The 20,696-nt window shown below is 41.2% G+C and overlaps 1 protein-coding gene across 4 annotated transcripts; it reads right to left on the reverse strand.

Moving 5' to 3' along the window:
- Positions 1–1,915: 1,915 nt before the first annotated feature.
- AKIRIN2 (akirin 2) lies at positions 1,916–19,202 on the reverse strand. 4 transcript variants are annotated; one of them, XM_065056509.1, is made up of 5 exons: positions 18,520–19,202; positions 7,405–7,548; positions 6,670–6,819; positions 2,897–2,968; positions 1,916–2,597 (listed from the first exon to the last, which is right to left on the reverse strand). In XM_065056509.1, the coding sequence occupies exons 1-5, from the start codon at positions 18,719–18,721 to the stop codon at positions 2,587–2,589; spliced, it is 579 nt and encodes a 192-aa protein (XP_064912581.1). In that variant the 5' UTR covers positions 18,722–19,202; the 3' UTR covers positions 1,916–2,586. The 4 variants fall into 4 exon arrangements, 2 of the variants coding, with proteins under 2 accessions (XP_064912581.1, XP_064912582.1); XM_065056510.1 differs by having other exon boundaries at positions 6,670–6,804; positions 18,520–19,165; XR_010471238.1 differs by lacking the exon at positions 1,916–2,597 and adding an exon at positions 3,804–3,997 and having other exon boundaries at positions 2,916–2,968; positions 6,670–6,804; positions 18,520–19,171.
- Positions 19,203–20,696: the final 1,494 nt, after the last annotated feature.

The raw sequence follows: 20,696 nt of genomic DNA on the forward strand, positions 1-20,696 counted from the left end.
AACCAAGATCTTTTGGTTTCATTTTAAGTTGCAATTAACTGTCTTCAGCTTGCTTTGCTTTTGGATAGGCTGCAGTTACATACAAACTGCAGAAATATTCTAAATGTGGCAACCACAAAATGTAGTGCAAAGAATTCAGTAATTATTGAATCTTACCTATTCCTACGTGGCTGGAAAGCATTTGAAAAGGCTCTCCAAAGCAGGTTCGTTTTTAAGCACCAGCCTGCTCCTCACAGCACCCAGTTTTCCTTTTTCAACAGTCATCAAGCAGCTAAACATTCTCCCGCTAAAGTCACCTGTCAGAACAAGCCTTTCATGTGAAATTCATCACATCATATATTGGCACCAAGATGAGGAAAAGGAGCTAGTTTAGTTTAAAGTCCAAGACAGAACAAGCAGCAGGTCAAAAAATGAAAGATTTCAAAGAATGCAACCTTGTTTTCAAAACAGTCACAAACCAGGCATACCACAGCTGTAACGCATAAGCCACCCATGGTGGCATCACATTTAATGTGCCAGAAGCCTGCTTATTATGCATTAATTTGGAGCAGCACAGGAGTGGCTGGGTACTAACATGACATCACTTCTTATTTATAATAACTCTTAATATCCCAAAGGAAAAGATAAGCTGAAACACAGAGACGATCACAGTGGCTGGTATCTTAATTATATTCCTATCTCAAACGATCACTTAGGCATGCACACACTTCTATCAAGTCAGAACAAGAATTTTCTACAACACAAGACACACAGGAAAGGTATCAAGATGCTGGAATTTAGGTGCTGGTCCACCTAGAAGCAGTGGCTTTCCTACTCTGGGCAAGTTAACAATAAAAGGAGGTAAAAAAAAAAAAAGAGCAAGAAAGAGGGGCTGGGAACCCTGAGGCAGACAACAGAAATCACAGCCCTTGATAGCTTTGTCTTTATATCCTCTGAAAGGGGAGTCTAGCAGAGATTTCCCAATTCTGAGACTCTGAAAAAATAGTAAAAAGAATCCAAATATTTAAGTAAGACAGGTTTTAGGAAAGTGAGCAGAAAATACACTGATACGATGCCTAATTCTGAACCTGTAATCTCACTGAATAAAAGTTCACTAAGAACAAGAGTTCATCACACGGCTTCTCTGGATTCATAACCATCAGCATGAGCCAAGTCATGTATCTACCAGCTGAAGTTCCAATTACATTTCAACTAAAACTCTTCCATTATTTTGAAATGCTACAAAGATCTATTACAGAACAGACTTTCACTTAAGCAGAAGCTAGGTTAGACAAGACAACAGTTTATAGGCAAAGGATTACACTTTGAAACTGCTTTCGAGTCCTCAAAGCAGGTAACTCAAGTCACTTGGTACACAACACTCCTACCCCACCACCACACACGGATCTGGACTTGCCAGGTAGTGACTTTTCATTAATTCATGCAGACTCAGAATTGCACAGACAGCAGCAGCCAGCACTGATACAACAGTCTGGGAAGAGCTGAATATATCCAACAACAAACTGTTCAGCCCTGAACACAAAGATAACACAAGTTTAGTTTTTCCAATACCCACAGAGTTGCAGCTTGTGGTGCAAGCGCCTGCTCTATCTTATGAACAGAATTCCTTTGATGTGTCACTTAAATCTGCAGGAAAATGAGCACAGCTGCGTGAGTCAGCTGTGGCAAGTTAAATCAACAGTTTCTTGTCAGTTCTGGAACAAACATGCTCCCACAACAGGAAGCAATACAGCCAATCTAAGGAGGATTTCTTCACCTCTGGAGAATTACTTAAATTTTCATCCACCTCCCTTCTCCTGATCTAAAATTCTGATCCATCCACTAGTGCTAGTAAATAAAGTTTTCATTTAAACACTCAGATTTAACTTTATTCAAACACAGCAAAAGTTCCACCTGCATATTAAAAACAAACAGATTAGAAGTAAATGTTTTATTCTTCCAACTAAATTCCAGTACTACAAGGGCAGTAAAACAATGATACACTGAAAAATTGCAGCAATAAACATTTGTTAAAGACTGATAGAATAAATAAAAACTACAAAAATGAGAAATCATATAAACCCATTCTTAACCCCCAAAAAAGTCATGGAATACAGAAATGCCCTCCTTCACTATTTCACAGGCAGTACTGTGGGCTATTTGCTTAAAATTGTCCTGGGATTACATTCTAATTTAACTCTGATTATAGCTTTGTTGTAGTGCACAGTTATGAAAACCACACTAACTTCAGTCAGAAGTGTCATTCTACGTTTTTATTTACACAACCAGTGAAGGGCAACTTCTAGAACACCAGCTTTAATCCTTTACTTTTTCCAACTTATTAACATAAGAAGCCAAATTGTAATGATACAGCAAATGAGGCCACTGGTATTATTACAGGTAGCAAAGGTCCACATCCAGGTGGTACTGACATCAGGGAGCACTCCAAAACCAGTTGCTGCATAAGAGTGGTTGCCACTGACAAAAGCTTGAAATAACCTGTGTTCACAGGGGGAAAAAATATGGCATTGCTGCAAGTCTTTACTGGGACAGCTTGCAACAATAAAACAGGGTGTATAGGGCAGCCCACATATGCAGAAGTGTGATTCATGAAACGTCTGGAAAGAGAAAAAAAATAAAGTTAATGATGGAGTTCACAAATGCCAGCTCTATCACAAACCTGCTCTGGCAATATCAAAACCTGCTTCAAAAATAAAAACAACAGTATGTTATGGGAGACAGGTCTAGATGTTTTTTATCTCGCATCTTCCTTCCAGCCTCAGTCTTCTGTATTACCAATTTTAAGTATTTTAACTTGGGGCCTAGCAGAAGCTTAACAGCAAACAATGGCCATTTAAATTACTGAATGTTCAGTAACTGAATGCTGCTACAGGAACGAGGAGAAAGAGATACTCACAACTGGCGGGCTGTTCTCCATATCGTCGCATGATTTGATCATGCGTGAACTTCACAAATGCGTCATATTGTTCTGCAAGCATGAAATATTAGAAGTGTGAGTATATTAAGTTTGACTCAAGCTGAAAAATATTCAAGGCTACTTTTTTATACATACAGATCATATAAAATGAACACACATCCACCAACAGTAGTTTCAAGTGACTTTACAGTTTACAGCTGCCATTTCCTTTTCATCCCCAAGAACAACAATGCAGCACATGTCCCCTTAATTCTTTCCCTTACAAACTTTTGTTCAAAGAGAATTATACTGCACATGAACAAAGACTTCAATATACCTAACACCTGGCTAAGCATTGGGCTCTGTATACTGAAGTGTGCCCGTTTCACAGATCCATAATGGAGGCAAAGCAGTTAAGCAGACATGGCTTTAAGGTCAGTGCTAGGGTTGGAAACATAACCTTCCTCTGCTCCTATCACTACCAGATGTAAGAAAATTAATGTAATGAAATGGAAACACAGAATTACAGAAAAGGGATTTGCTATGGAGCTAGAAAATCTTTTTGGTGACCACCAGAAAGTCAAAAGCAAATAACAAACTAAAAAGATGAAATGCTAAGTGACTAACACCTGACTAATTCCAATCACAAAAGTAGTCACAACAGGAGACACCTAGTTGACTGTAGACTTCATGAAACAGCTACTGTGTAATCTGAAATGAAGTTTAGATATCAAATGCATTAATTTGGCTTTAAACTAAGCATTGATATTTTCCAGAAAGATTATTATTTCCATACACGCATACATACAAATACATTCGCAATATTTTATTCAGTTTTAATATTGCACTCATCAGCAGGATATCACCTTTCAGAATTAGGAAATTGAACAAGGAGAGTAATATCTACCAGATGCCGCTCCTCTCCATTCCCCTTCCTCCCTTGTGGAAAAATACATGTGCAGCAATGTGGGGTGTTCTGACAAAAGGGCAAGGTCAAAGAAGGCAATCTTCAACCAAAAATGCAGTTAGATTTGTAGTGGTTCCTAGTCCCACAGGTTTGCCCCATTAAAGTCCCCATCCTCTTGCAGGGAGGAGCTTCACCTTCGAAGTAAACAGGGTATCAGTAATCAGCAAGTAGTGCAGCAGCAGCCCCAAGCACGGACCTGACCCAACGCTCTAAGGACGTTTCATCCCTAACTGAAGGGGCCCAGGGTGACGGCAGCCAGCTCCCCTCTGCCCGCGAGCAGGACCTCTGCCTCCCTGCAGTTCTGACTGACAGCTTTTCAGCAGCCAGGCGAGGATCTTAGCCAAACAACAAAATAACACAAAGAGTAGGCTGTAGGATCTGTTGCCCAGAAACCATTTCCAAAAGCAACAGCAAGCAACTAGAATTTTTCCTAAAAGTTTCTAGAAGGCCAGAAACCAACTTGAAAGTTTCTTCTTTAAAAGTTTAAGTCAACATACACAGTTCCTTTGTTGCATCATCTATGTTAATGTTAAGGCTTTGGAAATTTAAATAATCCACAGTTACTAGAAATCCCCTTTCTTGCAGCATTCAGATTAGGAAAGTTAAGCAATCCAAAGGTAAGAACAACCTACAGGGACCCATGTGAAAATTCAAATCAACACCTGTAAAGATAGTCATACCACTGGCATCCTGCACCATAGATGTTACAAGTATATATTTTAAGTCAAAAGGTGGCTAAATGCAATGAATACAAATATGATTACTATACCCTATGGACTTGACCTTTACTATAAAAAGCTGTTTTTCACAAACAGAGTCTAGAAAACCTTTAAAGCTACGGTTTCCCTCCTTCACTGGTTTTAAAATCTGCAAAGGATCTTGCAAACCAAAGTTTATGCTAACATAGCGGTTTCAGGTAACAGAGGCAGGAAGGGAAATCAGGGCATTACAGTGATCTGAGTTTTTCCACTTATCAAACACTTACTTTGCACGCAAGGCAACTCTGCTCATGAAGAACACAGGAGAGGAAAAAAAGGGCTGTATTTGGCTAACTACCTACAAGAAAATTATGATCCAGAAACAAATGAGGAAAGTATCTGAGATTCAAACATTCAGCTAGGTGACTTGAAAGAAGCTATTATACTGATATTTACTCCAGAATTTCCAGTTACATTTCCATTGACTTCACTAGTTTGTAAGAATGAGGATCACTTTACTGTACCAAGTTTAGAAAAAGATAATTCTGTCAGCAGAAATAGAGGACTGGCTGCCTATATAGGGAATTTCTAAATTCTTCTGTCAGTCTCTCTTCCTAAATTCTCATACAATGCTGAAAATTTATTATTTGCTTGATATATGGGAGTCAGTAACATGATCATTCTAATAGCTCTTTTGGTCAACATCATCCTAAGAACAAGTAAACCTAACTCATCTCACTGTAAACCACAACCCTCCAAACAGAAAATATCCCCCTCACTTCCCAAAACCAAAAATTATCCTTTTGAGCCTGACAGAGCACAGGTAAGGAACCTGCCAGAGGGGTTCCTGCTGTAAAGAACTACAAGTTTGTACTAAGAAAGTGTCTGGAACAAATGTAAATACATCTGGTCTTCAAGTGGTTATTATGATTGGTAAGTGAAATGCATTTAAAAGAATGCAAGAAAACGACCTGATTCCTAACATACATACATATATATTAGAAGAAAAAAAGCTCTATAGAGTCCTAATTTCTCAGTCTGAAGCAGGTTAAAAAGAAAAATGCAGAAATGGATCATCAGACCCAAACCAACAGAAGTATTTAGGACTCTAGTTATAGTTGTAAATAGATACAGATTTAAGAGAAACTTCCAAGTATAGTCACTTTTTAAATAGCAATGGCAAATCAGGAAGAGAGGCTCAGGTCCAGAGGCAGTACTGTCACAAGCCTGACAGCTGTGACTTTCAGCACAGACATTCCTGTAGAAGGGTTTATTCTCACACCCAAAGAGCTTTGCAAGTTTTAATTCTGGTGTGCTTTCAGGTGGGAAGCAGAACGGCCGTGGGTATTCAACAGCAGGTTTGCTGCCAAAGAGCGCACTCAGATGTTATCATCACACTAAATATTGAATTAGACACCGAATCATACTGTGAAGGCACCTACCTCTGGAGGCAACAGAATTTAGGTGCTCAAATGCTAGCACGATTCTTAGAAATAAAGGAAGGTCATGTTTACAATGCTGACATTAACATGATCCTTATGAAAAGGTAAGTTGGCATCAAGCACCAAAAAGATCAGCCGAATTATGTGAAATACAATTCAACACAGAGCATCAGAAATGCAGCTAAACTACTGATGCTCCGGCAGATACCAAATACCGCTGGCAGCAGTATAATGCTAAGTACTGGGAAGAGAAAGGGAAATCTTAAGGTACTGTCCTCTTGCCAAATTCCAGAAAAAGAAAGTCAGTTCCCAAGCAGGAAGAAAAAAAATCTTTCACAAAGATCTCTTAAGCCAGTAAAACAGACAGTCTTTCTGGCAAAAAAAAATAAAGAGGAAACTATCAACTCAAACATGACAGCAAGAGAAAGTTCTATCTGAAATAAAACCACTGTTTCCTTTGATTAGTAATACCCAGGAGTCATAGTTTCTACCCAAGGCAGCACAAAAGAAAAAAGCTATTAAAGAGACATCATTTTTTCTGTCCTGTATGTATGCAATCTCATTTCTTAACCAGATTAGGTCAGAAAAAGTAGCACAACACAAAAATGAGAAAAAGTTTTAAGCTTTCAAATTCATCCTAACACAGTATTTTGAACTGTAGTATACCTGCAAGTTTTGTGGTCAAAATTTCTTCATACTCTTCACGGATTTTCTCTTCACGTTCTTTCAGCAAACGTTCACAGATCATTCCAACTTGTCTGAGAGTAAACAGGGGCTGTTCTTTTTTCAATGGTGATGATGCTGCAGATGAAGTACCTAAGATTAAATATTTGGGCACACCAATTTACATTTACAAGTAGTTCAGAACCATTTTTATAATCAGTTTCTTCACATCTTTTATATTAAAGGAACTTTACAAGACATTTGGAGAAGTCTTGCTCTGCTCTCTGAACACTCTTAAGTTACCATTAAGGTGAAACTGGACACACAAAAGGAAAAACATCTGCAACGGACAATAAGCACGGGTATCAAAACACCGAGAGTTTTACACAAGCACTGTGAACACCACTTACATGGCAGTTGCCATGTACAAATTTATAAGCTTCTGTTTTATGTAAAAATTACAGTACAGTACAGTTTTGCAAAGACAGGTGCTTTGCAGAAGCCTATTACAGTATCAGTGGCAGGCTATGCTGAATGGTATCTTGAAAACAAAGCAAGCTTTGTTGTCCTACTGATTCTTAAAACGAAAAGCTACAATCTTGCATCTCAATTCTAGTATTGCCAAAAAACACAACAGTAATTGGCAAGAACGTGCCATAAACCACCAGATAAGTAGGGAAAATTATTTACGCAAACAGCCTAAGAACACATAGCAGAATCACAGAATTTTCTCAGTACCTGGCAAAGCTGGTCCAGTAAGGAGAAATGCATGTGGCTGTGCATCAGTAGAACAACAAGGATCTGTCTGCTGGAAGCTATTTTCTAAGTGTCTCCTCTTCTGCATGCGTTTGTACTCCTGTTTTATGTTGTACAGAATTTGTTCTAAAAGAAAAAAACAGTAAGAAAATTAAGCCTAAAATAATTACACTTCAGTATTTCACTTGATGTCATTTCCATTCAAACACCAAACACTGTAGATAATTAACAGAGGATAAAAGCTAGACTCAAAAAATGGCAAAATCACCATGTTTTACATAAGACGCCTACAATGTAGCTAACTAAAAGAAAGGTAACTCCAGGCTGGTTTTGCCAGGAGAACACTAGCAAAAATGCTGTTAGTTAAGGTCAGGTATTGGTGCCAGAGTACAGCTAACAAAAGTGAACAACGTAAGGTTAAAATTTAGGAACTATCAACTATACAATATATTTCTATAAAGATTAGGCTACAGAATTTCTACTGGTATTCATCATCTTCCCTTCATATATTTTATTTGCAACCATTTTCTCCCCCAGACAGTGTTTATAATTCATACAGTTAAGGGCAAACAAAAGACTCCAGAATAAAACATGCACATGAAATACCATTCCCCTCTGTATAGTTACTGTCATTTAGACAGCAAAGCGGAAGGGAAAACACAATTTAGACAGAATATGCATAAAGCAACTACTGCTTCAATCTCAAGTAATTCGAAACCGACAGACAAAATACAAAAGCTTTCCATTTTTGACAGCCTCAGATCTAGCCAAATAAACACAATGGACAGGTCAATGGTCTCTTTTAAAGGAGTATGGGAATATGCAGATCAGAATTTGATTGCACTGAATAAAATACAGTGAGTGCTTTTAATAATCTCATCTCCATTGTATAATTACAAGGAAAAAAGTAATGCTTGCAACAAAACTACCAATCCTGTATGCCTTCTCTCCAAAATGCCAATGTATTGTAAAATACTGAAGAGAAAAAAAAAAGCTGTTTTTTTTTTTTTTTTTTTTTTTACAGAGGATTTTCAGAGACTTCCAAAGGCTCCCTCTGTATGAAAATTCTTACTTTCAAATGCATTTTTAAAAATTTCCCTACAGTATCAGCTTCCACTAGGACTTGTAGACTTTTGACAGCTTGCCAAAACTCAGATACATACAAATCAATGTGATTATGTCAGAGTTGCAAAGGATTCCACTCACTCAGTACTTTCCTACTTCTGTTCAGCATTTTATAAATACAATACCATGACAACTTCTCAACTAATTTTCAGGTTTGTAAAGAGTACACTGTTGAGGTTCCTTATTTGAACGTTTCCTAGTAAGCCACCATGTGAAGCAAGTAACTTCAGCTACCAGCTTATTCAGTCAGTGGCTGAAGCCAATGCCAGACCAAGCAACAGCAAACATTTGCAAATTCCTAGATCACAGGGTTAACTATTGCAGTGGTTCTTCAGTAACATAAGTCAATTTGGAGGCTTCCGACTCATAAGAAGAGAGGAAACTGTTTCAAATCAACAGGAATATCAGCATTTTCAGCAAAGGAGCTGCTTGCTTTGGATTCTGTCCATTGATGAAGGGCTTGCAGTTTACACCTTTTCAGTCCCATGCTTGCAGTGCTTGTACAATTCTCAGCTCCATGAAGGGCGATCAAAAGCAACAAATGCCAAAGATATAATAAAGCAGCACAGCAGGGCAATTAAGAGAAGGCAACTAGGGGAAAAAGTGGAGGAAAAAGTACTCAAGGTTGCTGGAGGATTAATGCTTTTTGTAGGACAAGATACATACACTCCAGCATGGTACAAAAATATATAAATTGCGCTAAACCAAGATGCAATCAAGCTTCCAAAATTAAATAGAATTCCACGTAGAATTTGTCATGTGCATACATACTGCATCAGTCAGAGAATGGTCCCACAACATTTTTACTCAACAGCATTATGGTGGGAAAACAATACCTTTCCAAAGAATCAAGTGTTGTTCTAGCTAAAGCAACACTGCATAATTTTGAGTGGGAACCAAATTAGCTCATAACATAACATCTGTTCTAAAGCATGTCTACACTATGAGAAACGTGACTGCAAATATTCACACTGTATTTATATTAACTGAAGAATGTAACAGATCACATGCATCCTTCACTACAACTACTTTGTCTTGCACATATTTTCCAAATTCCGCATGAGCTGCAAAAACATCAGCCAAATTTCAAATGTAACAACTTTGATAAAAATCTTCTCTACAGCTCTCCTTTGTATCTTATTTTCACAGAAACATTCTCAAACCACAGTAACCACCAAAATCATTAAGAAAAAAAAAAACAACAGACTCTGGTCAACGCATAGAACTCTAAGAGGTAAAACAAAAATCATCAGCCAGGCTTCCTCCAGCCCTAACAACCCCTTCAAATTAAACAGGGAATAATTCAGAAGAAATGGTCAAACGTCAGCCAGAAGATAAGGAGCAAAAGCAACAGGGGGACAGTGGAACATGACAGGGAAGGAAAGTGGAGAAATCAAGAACTGAACTTTGGCTTTGAGAAAACAGCCATGACTGGGATACAAATTAAGATCTGTACACAAAGGATACATTATTCTATTCCAAATTATATTGAATAGTAGACACAGAAATCTCATTGATATCACAGCAACTTAATTTGCTTCTGATTTGTCCACATTTTTTAACTTGCCATCTTCAAATCCTGCTCTGAAAATAAAACTCCAGAAATGCCACTGACAGATACAATGGGAGATCCCCACCCTGACAAAACCACTTTGACATTCTGCACTACTGTAACTTCAGGTAAAGGTATAAAATCAAGCAAAGTGAGGTGGAGGAGGGGATTATTTAAACATGACAATACGCTGTCTACATTGCAAACAGCCACCAGGAGAAAAGAAGTCTGAAATCTGCCATCCTGACTGAACACGTGTTGAGCATGCACGTAACCTGGTTTGGTAAGCAGTATTCCTCTATCTAGTCTAAAGAGGTTTAAGGCGCTACTGCACAGCACAGAGAACTGGACTATAAGCTCTACTCAGTACCATGCTGGTAGTAGGCAGGATGAATGTGAGAATGACTCACCTCATACTTCCAGATTTCCATCACTTGTAAAATGGAGATTAACAGTCAAGAAACACAAGTTTAACATAGCATCAAACTGTTCAATGACTTCTCACATGAATGATCATAGGAGTAATGCTTCAAATTAAGCAGGCACATTTTTGCATCAGCAAAGACTACTCAGACATTTTTTATTAGCATGTAGTGGCATAAAATCCATGCCTTTAAACAAAACTACTTCACTGTGAAATGAAATGTAAGCTTGCAAATATTTATGACTGATTTTAAATGAAAATCTGGATGCCAAATTGAATAATTTTGTCTTTTAAAAACCAAAACCCACAAACCAAAAAAAAAAAAACCACCACAAAACCCCACCACTTCTGGCATTTACAGTTTTGCCTAATAAATCCATAAAAATGTCTGATGAACAAGCATATTCTGTTCAAAACAGTTTTTAAAGCATCTCAGCACTTGACAGCAGCCATGAAATATGAAGGCAGTGCAAACCAGACAACTTTACAACACCACCTATACTGTAGACATCTAACTGTAAAGCTCTTCAAAACTCTGTCCCAGTTACACAAGGCTTGGAGTTAATAGATCTTGTCCTCCAACCTAATTTTGATCCCAGAAAACCTTCCTGTCTTTTCAAGTTCGGTTTCTTAACCTCCTTTACTTCCAATTAGCTCTGACTGTTCTCTCTGCAGTTGACACCTGAATTAAAATGCACGTTCAACTGGTGTCAAACACAGGACAGGGTTTTTTATGTGCTCCTCAATGTGGAGGCCCAAACTGCCTTTTCCAACAATGACATGCATTTTAATTAACAATTATTTTATACATAGAAATTTACAATCTGAAAGTGCACTCATTAAAGAAAACCTAAGTGAACTTCTCAAAGACTATAAAACTGAAGAACTTGAATCATATATATATATTAGAACTCACTAGATATTTTAAATAAAGACTTGCATCCACCTTATAGGTAATGAAGTTCAAATTAGACATTGTACATCAGGCAATAACATTTTTAAGACGACAAACAGTATCTTCAATATGTCAATAATTAAACATACATCACTGTGGCCTATCCTCAGTTTGTTTTTAATTTCACTTTATCCCCTGTGTTCAGTGTTTCCTACTGGTTAGAGGTACCTCTGAAGGCAAAGGGCTCGCTAACAGGAAACAGCAGACAGATGTGCTGAAAGTGAAAATCAGGCCTGGTGAATCTGGGGTACTATGAAGAAAAAGCCACTCAGTAACACACTGAAAGGAATTAGTACTTCATAAATCACATTTCAAATTCAAGATGACTATGAATCCTGGTCAGGTATGTGAGACTGTATTATACGCCCCCTTCTCCTCCTTCAGGTTCAAGGCTAAAACAAAGAACGACAGATTAAGATGGCTACTATCTTCAACATGACCACTGAAGGCATATGAGATTCAGTTAAATACATCTGAACATAATGAAATGCATAAATACTTTTTTATTTTAATCTACAGGTCTGTGTACTAAGAGCATAAAGTTGAGTACATATGCTAATGAAACACTGCATTACAATGAAGGACAGCATTAACGTCAGTCTTTCAGAATTTCAGATATGGTGAAATCAAACTGTCACATTTCAGCTGCTTTCACACCCAGTGAAGAATGGATGAAACATGAAGGGGGCAATTCAGAATTCAAGTTTGATATCTGAAATATGATCTGTCACACTAATGGATTACAAAGCCAAATATTCATTTCCAAGGAGTGACATCGTCTTCCTACTTCCTTTAATTCATGATAAAAAGACAAGGTATTCTTTTTCAAAGTTCTGTCATCTAATTACTTCATCCTGACCTGTAATTACCTAGAAATTATGTAGAAGGGAAACAGCAGTTCAACATGAAAAGGTAACAAGGCAAACAATTGTTTTCTCCATTTTAATAACTGCTTATCAACTATGAGGGTGCTGATTGTTTCCCCTGAAGGATTTTTTTATTTTCTTTTTTTTAATTTTGTCTTGATACTTAAGCTACCAATCTCTCAGTTCCTGGTTTTTCTTATTTAGCTGAAGGAAACTGGCAAAACACGAAGGAAGGTGACTCAACAGACTGAAATCAGAGTAGCAGTTTTCTTGGCCTGAAATGGAACCTAAAGTTCAGGTTTCAGTTTGCAATGTCACCATTCAACATATGCATTCAAACCTGAACCATGCCCAAGATTTCTTCTAAGTGAATCAATCAAACACTATCCTGATGTCAACAGCATACATCTTCAGGGATTTTTCAGCTCCTGTTAAAGCAAAACTGCTTCACTGTCCTAGTTCAGATTTATAACATTTCCATTAGGCTGTCACCCTTATTCAACATTTAGTTGATGCTACCACATTCCTAGTTTTGGGTCTCTCTAGCAGACTACACAACATTAAGAAGCTAACCACCCCAAAAAGCACCATTCTAGCAGAGCAACAGGCAACAGTGTTATTCACTTTTTATATTTACTTAACCATTAAATCCACAGGCACAGACAGAAATTAAAACAGTCCAGATATTGTTCTTACTGTCTTGCTTTGGTCACAGGTATCAATCACTCCAGTTGTTTTTCTTAATTAGGCATGGCCTCTGAGACTTCAGTAATATAACAGAATGTATACTTCTGGAACTCATGCTCACCTCAGAGGAGCACATTCTAAGCACCTGAGAGAACACTGATAACAGGAACACACTGACACTTGACCACCAGCGTATACAGCTACAGAATGGACAGAAGCAGCTTGCAATGGTCTCTGTGGCACAGAGCTGGCCACCTCGAGATCCAATTACTCAAGGTCTCAGGCTGATGAAGGTTCTGGTTCTTCCACAAGAAGTCAGTTGCTCATATATGCATTAGCTCATTCAGCAAATGTGATCTCAGGAAATCCCAGTTCTCCTGATCAAGGGGTTGAGGAATGAAAAATAAATCAAGGAATGCAAAATGTATTAGACACAGCAATTATATCTTTCTCTTCACATAAAAAATGTCACATTGCATATATCAGTCTTGCCACTGAAACAAAAAGCTGCTTCAACATTTTATGACATTTATGACCAAGGGTATTTAACATTTACAGTCACCACAGACATCCATATAGAAACTTCTCATATAAATTAAATTATCAAATCCAGATGCAGCCATGATGTGCTTTTTCTTCTGCCCTTTTTTTTTCCTTCCAATGTGGGAATGTTTTGTTTTTTAAAAATCCTAATGATTTCTGCAATACTGGAGCACAATGAGAAACTTGGCATCTCGCCAAGTTAATTTAGCAATAAATACACATGCAGATAAATGTTAACAAAACAGAAATTAAGCAGAGAGAGATGCAGCACCACTAATATGTCATATTCCAAAGCCATTAGCTCTGTTCATTTCAAGTCAAACCTGGACATGGCCACTGTCAGACCAATTTTCAGACACAAGTAGTTCAGTTTGTTCAAGAGAGCAACTGAAAGGTCATAAGAGGACAGCCTACAGGGAAGACTTAACAGCTCTTCAAAAAGGTCAAAGTAATTTTCTTGCATTAACTTCTAAAATTTGTGTTAATTAGATCCATTTTTTCCAGATTATTCTGGAAAAGAAAAAGGTATAAAGACAAATTTATCTACCTTCTGTTCGTAAAGAATCCTTCATGAGCAAAGGACTTCTACAACCAACTCAATCTGCCATCTTTAACTAGAGGTATCTGCCATACAACTGCCATTAGAGCTGCAAATACCAATTATGCATACTTATGACTAAACACTGCGCTGATTCAATAGTTTCTATATTCTGTCAAATCTGTGACATTATCTCTGCTTGGGTTTCAACCAGTGACCCACATTGCAGGACTGTTCTCAATAACCCCACCCACTACAATTTCTGGTCTGCAACATCAGTTATTTGCTGGGGAAGTGTTGAAGCAGATGAGTGTTTCAGATGGAAGACAAACTGCATGTGCAGATGCAAAAGTTTGTGGATTTTTAGCCATTTCACAAAGTGTTTTTAAATACATTATTTTTGATTCTACGAAGTTCTAGACACAAGTTAACCTCTGATTTTGGATGAGGAGTACAGAAGAAAGCTGCTGATCTCAGTTTGTCTTCTCAGTCACTATTGATCAAGAATTAGGAGATAAAATAAAATATCTAAGGTCAACACAATCTCTCCTCTCCTGCCTTCACTTCTTTGAACTGTATTTCTCACTGTAGCTTCAGTCTCATAAATATTGAGATATATAAGCTTTATAACACTGACCTGCCTTTGAATTTAAAAAACAACCTAAGATTGGTATTTTTTTTCCTTCTCCACCCGAACATAATCTTTCATTAGGGTAAAACTGCCAAATAATGGTTCTAAACCATCCAGCAGAGAACAGGAAAAAAATACTGCCACCACTTCCTCCTTTCACCCTCTTGTATTCATTTAACAGCTTTGAAACAGGACAGCACCCTTCAGACTCCAGAGGAAACCAAACATGTACAATACACAGGCATCCAGACCTGATTCTAGCTACTCTGGTCATATAGAACAGTCTCATTTGTAGCCAGAGCTTATATGAAAGTAAAACTCATCTCTAGTATTCAAGCAGTAGAAAACCTCTTAGAGGATCCACTCTTTCAAAACAGAACTTGTCTTATGCCAGGCAGATATGTTTGGCACCACTTATAGTGAACATAGTTTTAAAAACATAATTCTAGATGCAAACAATGGCATCCAAAAATTAGCAAACATACTCAGAGTATGCTCAAGCCAGTAAGCACAATCCCACAGAAAGTATAGATGGTAAAGCCAAAATTACATTTTGGCTGCCGAATGCATTGAGAAACTGGAAGTGACCTAACAGCTGTTCAAATAACCACAAAATATTAAAACACTCTTGTGAGAGATAAATTTCATTTTGAATAAGCTTACCCTCTCTCAAGCAGACATATCGTTTATTTGTCTATGACCACTCTATAAAGACAGCTGCTTTCTCATCTGACTACCACACTGTATTCTTAGCTCTCAGCACCCCCCTCAATCTGTATTCTGCTTCCAGATAATTCACTTCTGAAATTATTAACATGTGATAAGGGTTCTGGTACTGGTATCCATTTGGTGAAGTTAAACACTACCAGGACAGAGAATCAGATAGAAGAAAAATGCTTGCGAGAACTTAAAGTATCAGCATCAGGTTTTCTATCCAGAGTTGTGATTTCATATGACTATTAATTTTCATTAAACAAAATTCAGGAAGACACTTTTTAAGTGCTGGAAACCTAAGCATTACATTAACACAGTCAACTGAATTCTGGCTGTTGTTACTAAATTTCTCAATACAAAAACTGAAGAAAATGGTGATTCAGTTGGGAACACTTTTAAAATCAGATTGGAATTCCTTTCACACAGAGACCAAGATTTAACTGACCCAAATGTAGACATCCACATCAGTAATGATTATGCAAATTCATTTTACAGTCGATGGAAAGCGATACATATTTCTACAGCATATTTTTCCTCACCCTAAATCAGAGCTCTAGAGTAAATAATCTGTTCCTTCCAACTATCAAGAAAACCACAAATTATTAGGTCAGATGTACATTTACAAAAATCAGATGAGATGAATCCCACACAATCTTTCAAGTGGCACCTTTAAAATGAAAAGCTCTATTTTGTTCACTAATGGTAAAAATGAAATATATACAATGTAATAATACCCCTAAATTCAACAATGTAATAATACCCCTAAATTCAACTGAAAGTAAAAACTAAGAAAGCTGCTTAACACATCTGTACTAACACTGTATAAAGATTTTATTTTCTTGTAACAGAAACCATAGAGAGCTTCTAAGCAAAACCCATGTAAATGTGCACAATTTATAAATGCTTCGAGTTTTGCTCAACAGCATTCAAGTGCTGTAAGAGACATTTTGATTTACTGTCCTTCACTTTTCATATTATACAAAAGACTTACATAAAACACACCCTTGTCAGCACAGAATCACCTTTTCACATGAATTGCCATCGCACCTCTGATTTTCTCAAGAGATAAAGCCTGGTTTTGCTTACCTTCAGTAACATTTTAGCTTTTAGGAGCTTCAGGATCCTCAAGGTAGGAGTTTAGGTATTACCTCAAATACTGCTGTAGGTTATCTCTGCTTAAAATGTTATTGATTTGTATCCTTTCAGTAATACACATTTACTGGCCAGGCAATATTTGTATTAAATATTCGTAACCTAAGATCTCCAAATCCGAAAGAAACAAGTCCAAATAATACCTTGCAATGAAGCTATGCCTATATTCTAAAAAGAATCAAATGATTTCTGATTTTAAACATCTCGAAGTATATGTAATGCCTCACTGTACCAGGGAGTGCCATCCATCACAACCCTCATCCCAGACCGCTGACTCATTCAAGATCTTTTCCTAGAGGTGCAAAAAACCATCAAGGCACTGATGCCAAGTGTTAAGTACTTTGTACGCCCTCTATATATTTCCTCCTTAGCATTTTTTATTTTATTAAAACCTGTGAAACAATATATGCTGCTATACAGTTTTCAGAACTAAGACTATTGAAACAAGGCCCTGTCCTACGTGGAGATGGCAATTTGAAAATACATTAAAACTTACTGCTCGGTCACACTAGCAGTAATCCAGGGAGTACCAAACACAACAGCAGGAGGAATTCAGCTGCAGCAACTGCAGAGGGCTTTTTTTCCTGCACACAAAGGACACGGATCCATACCTCAGCACCACAGCCACTCATGGCTGTGGGCTTAGCCATTCTGAAGTGCATTACTGGAAGCTGCCCACCAGACTAACCAAAGCCAGGGCCAATCAATCCTGCGTGCTCGGCCAAGAATCATTCCTTTCTTCTCTCCCTACTCGCTGGTAAAACAAACTCGGCTGATTTTTAATTGACAACAATTACACAAGCAGAACTGCAGCTCTCAGGGCCGCTGGTTGACTCATCTCTCACACGTTAAGAATGTAAAAGGGTTTCGTTCTCGCCAAACATCTCCGAGACGAGGAGACTGCCCGATTCCATTTTATCTGCCCTAAAGGCAACTCTCACCCTTGCACACAATCGCTTTCATCGCTCGGTTTTCCTACGAAACTTTTAAGGACGCCACAGAATGGGTCATCCGGGACGGCGGCACGCTTTAAGGGACTGGGAGCGGAATTACCCCTTTGTTTTATCTGCTTTTGCCTTTTCCCACTGGCGTTTTGCGGGTGATTGATGACAGGCCGCGTTCCCCGCCCTCCCTCTCTCCCACTCCCCTCACCCCCCCTACCCACCCCCCGACGTCTGAGCAACGGGAGGAGCTGCGGCCGCCTCAGCTCGGGCAGCGCTCAGCCCACCGATAATGGCCGCAAGGGATCGAAGGGGGCCCCACCGACAGGGGCTCGGGGCGCAGGCTAGGAGCGAGCCCCAGCCCCCCCCGCAGACTCCGCGGTCACCGCCCACAGCGTTTCCGCAGCTCGACTCGCCCCTGCGGCTCTCCTTGCCACATCCAGGCACCCGTGGGAGAGGGGGAAAAAAAATCGCCCATACCCGTCCCCGATGCGAGGAACGCCGGCTTCCCCTTTCCTCGGCACCCGATCAAGCCTCCCCCACTCCCCACCTCCCTTTCTCCAGTCTTCCCCTCCCGACCCCTCTCCTGCGGCCACCCGCCCGCATCGGCTCAACCCGCCCCCCCCTTCCTCCCCGTCCCTCCTCCCCCTCTCTTGCTGCAAACGGCCATTTCTATTGTGTCTCCGCCGCGGCGGTGCCAAGCCGAGCAGGGATCGCCCCGGCCCCCACCACTGCCAGCCACACAGTCCGACAGAAAATGGCTGGAGGGGGACGCGAGACGCACCCAACCCTGCTCTCTTCTTCCTCCTCGCTCCCTCCCCGGCCGCCCTGGCGACCCCCTGCCCTGCGCACCCGCCGCCCCCTCCCCGCCGAGGTCCCCTCGCCGCCGCCCCACACCCGCTACCCCCAGCTCTCTGGCCGCCGCCGACCCGGGGTGGGTACCGGGCACGGCGGGGCCGCGTCTCTCACCTGTGGTGAGCCGGGACGACACCTCTCCGAAGGGTGAGGGCTCCATGCGCAGGTATTTCTGCGGGGAGGCGGCGGCGAAGGAGGAGGAGGCGGCAGCCGAGGCCGGGGCTGACAATGGCGCACATCGCCTCCGCTTCGGAGACGCCGGGCTCAGCAGCGGGTCGAAATCCAGAGTCCTTTTCAAAGTGGCGCCGCAAGCCATGGCGCGGGGCGGCGGCGGGGCTGAGGAAGGGGGCTCGGAGCGAAGGCCAGGGGAGACGGCAGCGGCAGCGGTGGTGGCAGCAGCCGGCCCTGCCCAGAGGCGCCTTCCCCGCTGGCTGGGGCGGGCTGGGGGGGAGGGAAGGGAGGGCGGCGGGGAAAGGAGGGGGCAGCTGCGTCAGGGCCTCCGCCGCCTCCCTGTCGGCCTCTCTCTGGGGAGCGGCCCCGGCCCCCCCAGCGGCTCCGGCTCGGCCGGCTGAATCCCCGCGCTCGCCGCCCACCCTACCCTGGCTGGGCCAATTCCGCCCGCGGCCGGTGGCGGGGCAGGAGCTGAGACGAGGGGCGCGGGGCCGGGCCCGGCTACCCGGTCTGGGGCAGCCGATGACGAGCGATGGCGGCGGGGCCCGGGCGGCGGCGGCAGCGGCGCTTCCCTCTGTGACTCCCACACCAGCAATATGGCGTCAATAACAACGCCGCGGATTCAAAAACCAACCCCCCGCACTGCGCCTGCGTTCCAGGGGCGGTGGCGGCCGCAGAGTCTCATGGGATTCGTGGTTTCCCCGCCCCGGCCCCGCGGCTGGGCGGCGGGAGGTCGCAGGGGCAGCAGGACTACAAATCCCGGCGTGCCCCGCGCCGGCAGCACCGGTTTCCGGGTTCTGATTTAAATCCCTCCTCAGAGGCTGCGGTGTGGGGTGCGGGTTAAAGGATGGGCTTGTGGGGATGGCGTGTTTTGGGGAGCGGTGCTCAGCCTCGGGGGTGGCTGCCGGGTGCTTTCAGCGCCCCGACCCTGTCCTGGGCAGAGGGTTGGGAGACTCCCGTCAGGTCCAAGGGATATAAAGGGGGCGAGAGCCCCACGGCCTGGTTGGCTGCGGCCGAGGGCCTCTTGTTACCTCATGTGCCGAGTGGGTCTGCCAGCGGCTGTGTGTCCGCAGGGCGCTTGTCTGTGTGTGAAATAAGTGTGTTTAGCGGCCTCCACGATGAGGACAGAGCAGGGAGCATGCAGGAGTCAGGCATACGAAGCGGGTGGAGATGACAGCTGAGGACACGCCAAAAAAGGCCCTGCGATGCTAGAAGCCGTATCTCGGTGTAACCAACTGATTTCCCTGAAGTTGTGTAAAGGGCTTCTCTTGCTTAAGGAGTGTGGTGAGGGAAGAGGTTCAAAGAGCTGTAGCTGCTTGTGGGAAGACCAGCGGGCTCTTTCCTGTTCGACTTCCTAGTGGAAATAAACTGTGTCACAGTTTGTCCTTGTGGAAAAGCCAAAAGGAGTCAACAGGCCCTGAAATATATGCAGGCTCCAGCTTTTCTATATCTAATCCTGTTAATTTAACTGTGAATGTGAAGATAGGTTGTTTTTGGAAGGTAAAATGAAGAATATGCCCTCATAAAATTGTAATGCTTTGGTGGTTTTTAATTGTCTGGTGAAATGTAAGCTAGCCTTTCTCTAACTAACTAACCAAACAAAAAACCACACACAAAACCAAACCACACCAAACCACCAAACTCGCATTTAGAAGCAAGTTTTTGCTTCAAATGTACCATGTGTGGCATGTATTGTTGATTAAACCATCACAGCACCCAGTCTGTCTAAACACAGATCTGATGTCTGTGCTGGTGATGTGGTTGTGCAGTTAGTGCAACTGAGGTTTCAGATGGTGAGGTGACCTAGCAAAGCCTTTCTGCCCAACAAAAATAGAAATAGTAATTAATAATTTGCTTTCTGTGACAGATTGCTCATGACAATGTTGGAACAATTAGGTGAAACTCTCCTTAGGTTTGCCTGACTCGCCTTGGCCTAAAATGAATTACAGAAAATAGCAAAATGACTCCTCTGCTGTTACCTTTTAATCTGTAGAGGAAGTACTTGGAGGATTTCCTTGGTAACAAGGATGCTGACAAGCCTTTTAAAGGCTGAGACAAAATTCTTGTTCTCCATAACAAGGTTCAGGAAATTACTGATGCTATTACACTGTGATAATTGT

The sequence above is a fragment of the Columba livia genome, chromosome 3, assembly GCF_036013475.1.
Source record: "Columba livia isolate bColLiv1 breed racing homer chromosome 3, bColLiv1.pat.W.v2, whole genome shotgun sequence".
Classification (NCBI taxonomy): domain Eukaryota; kingdom Metazoa; phylum Chordata; class Aves; order Columbiformes; family Columbidae; genus Columba; species Columba livia.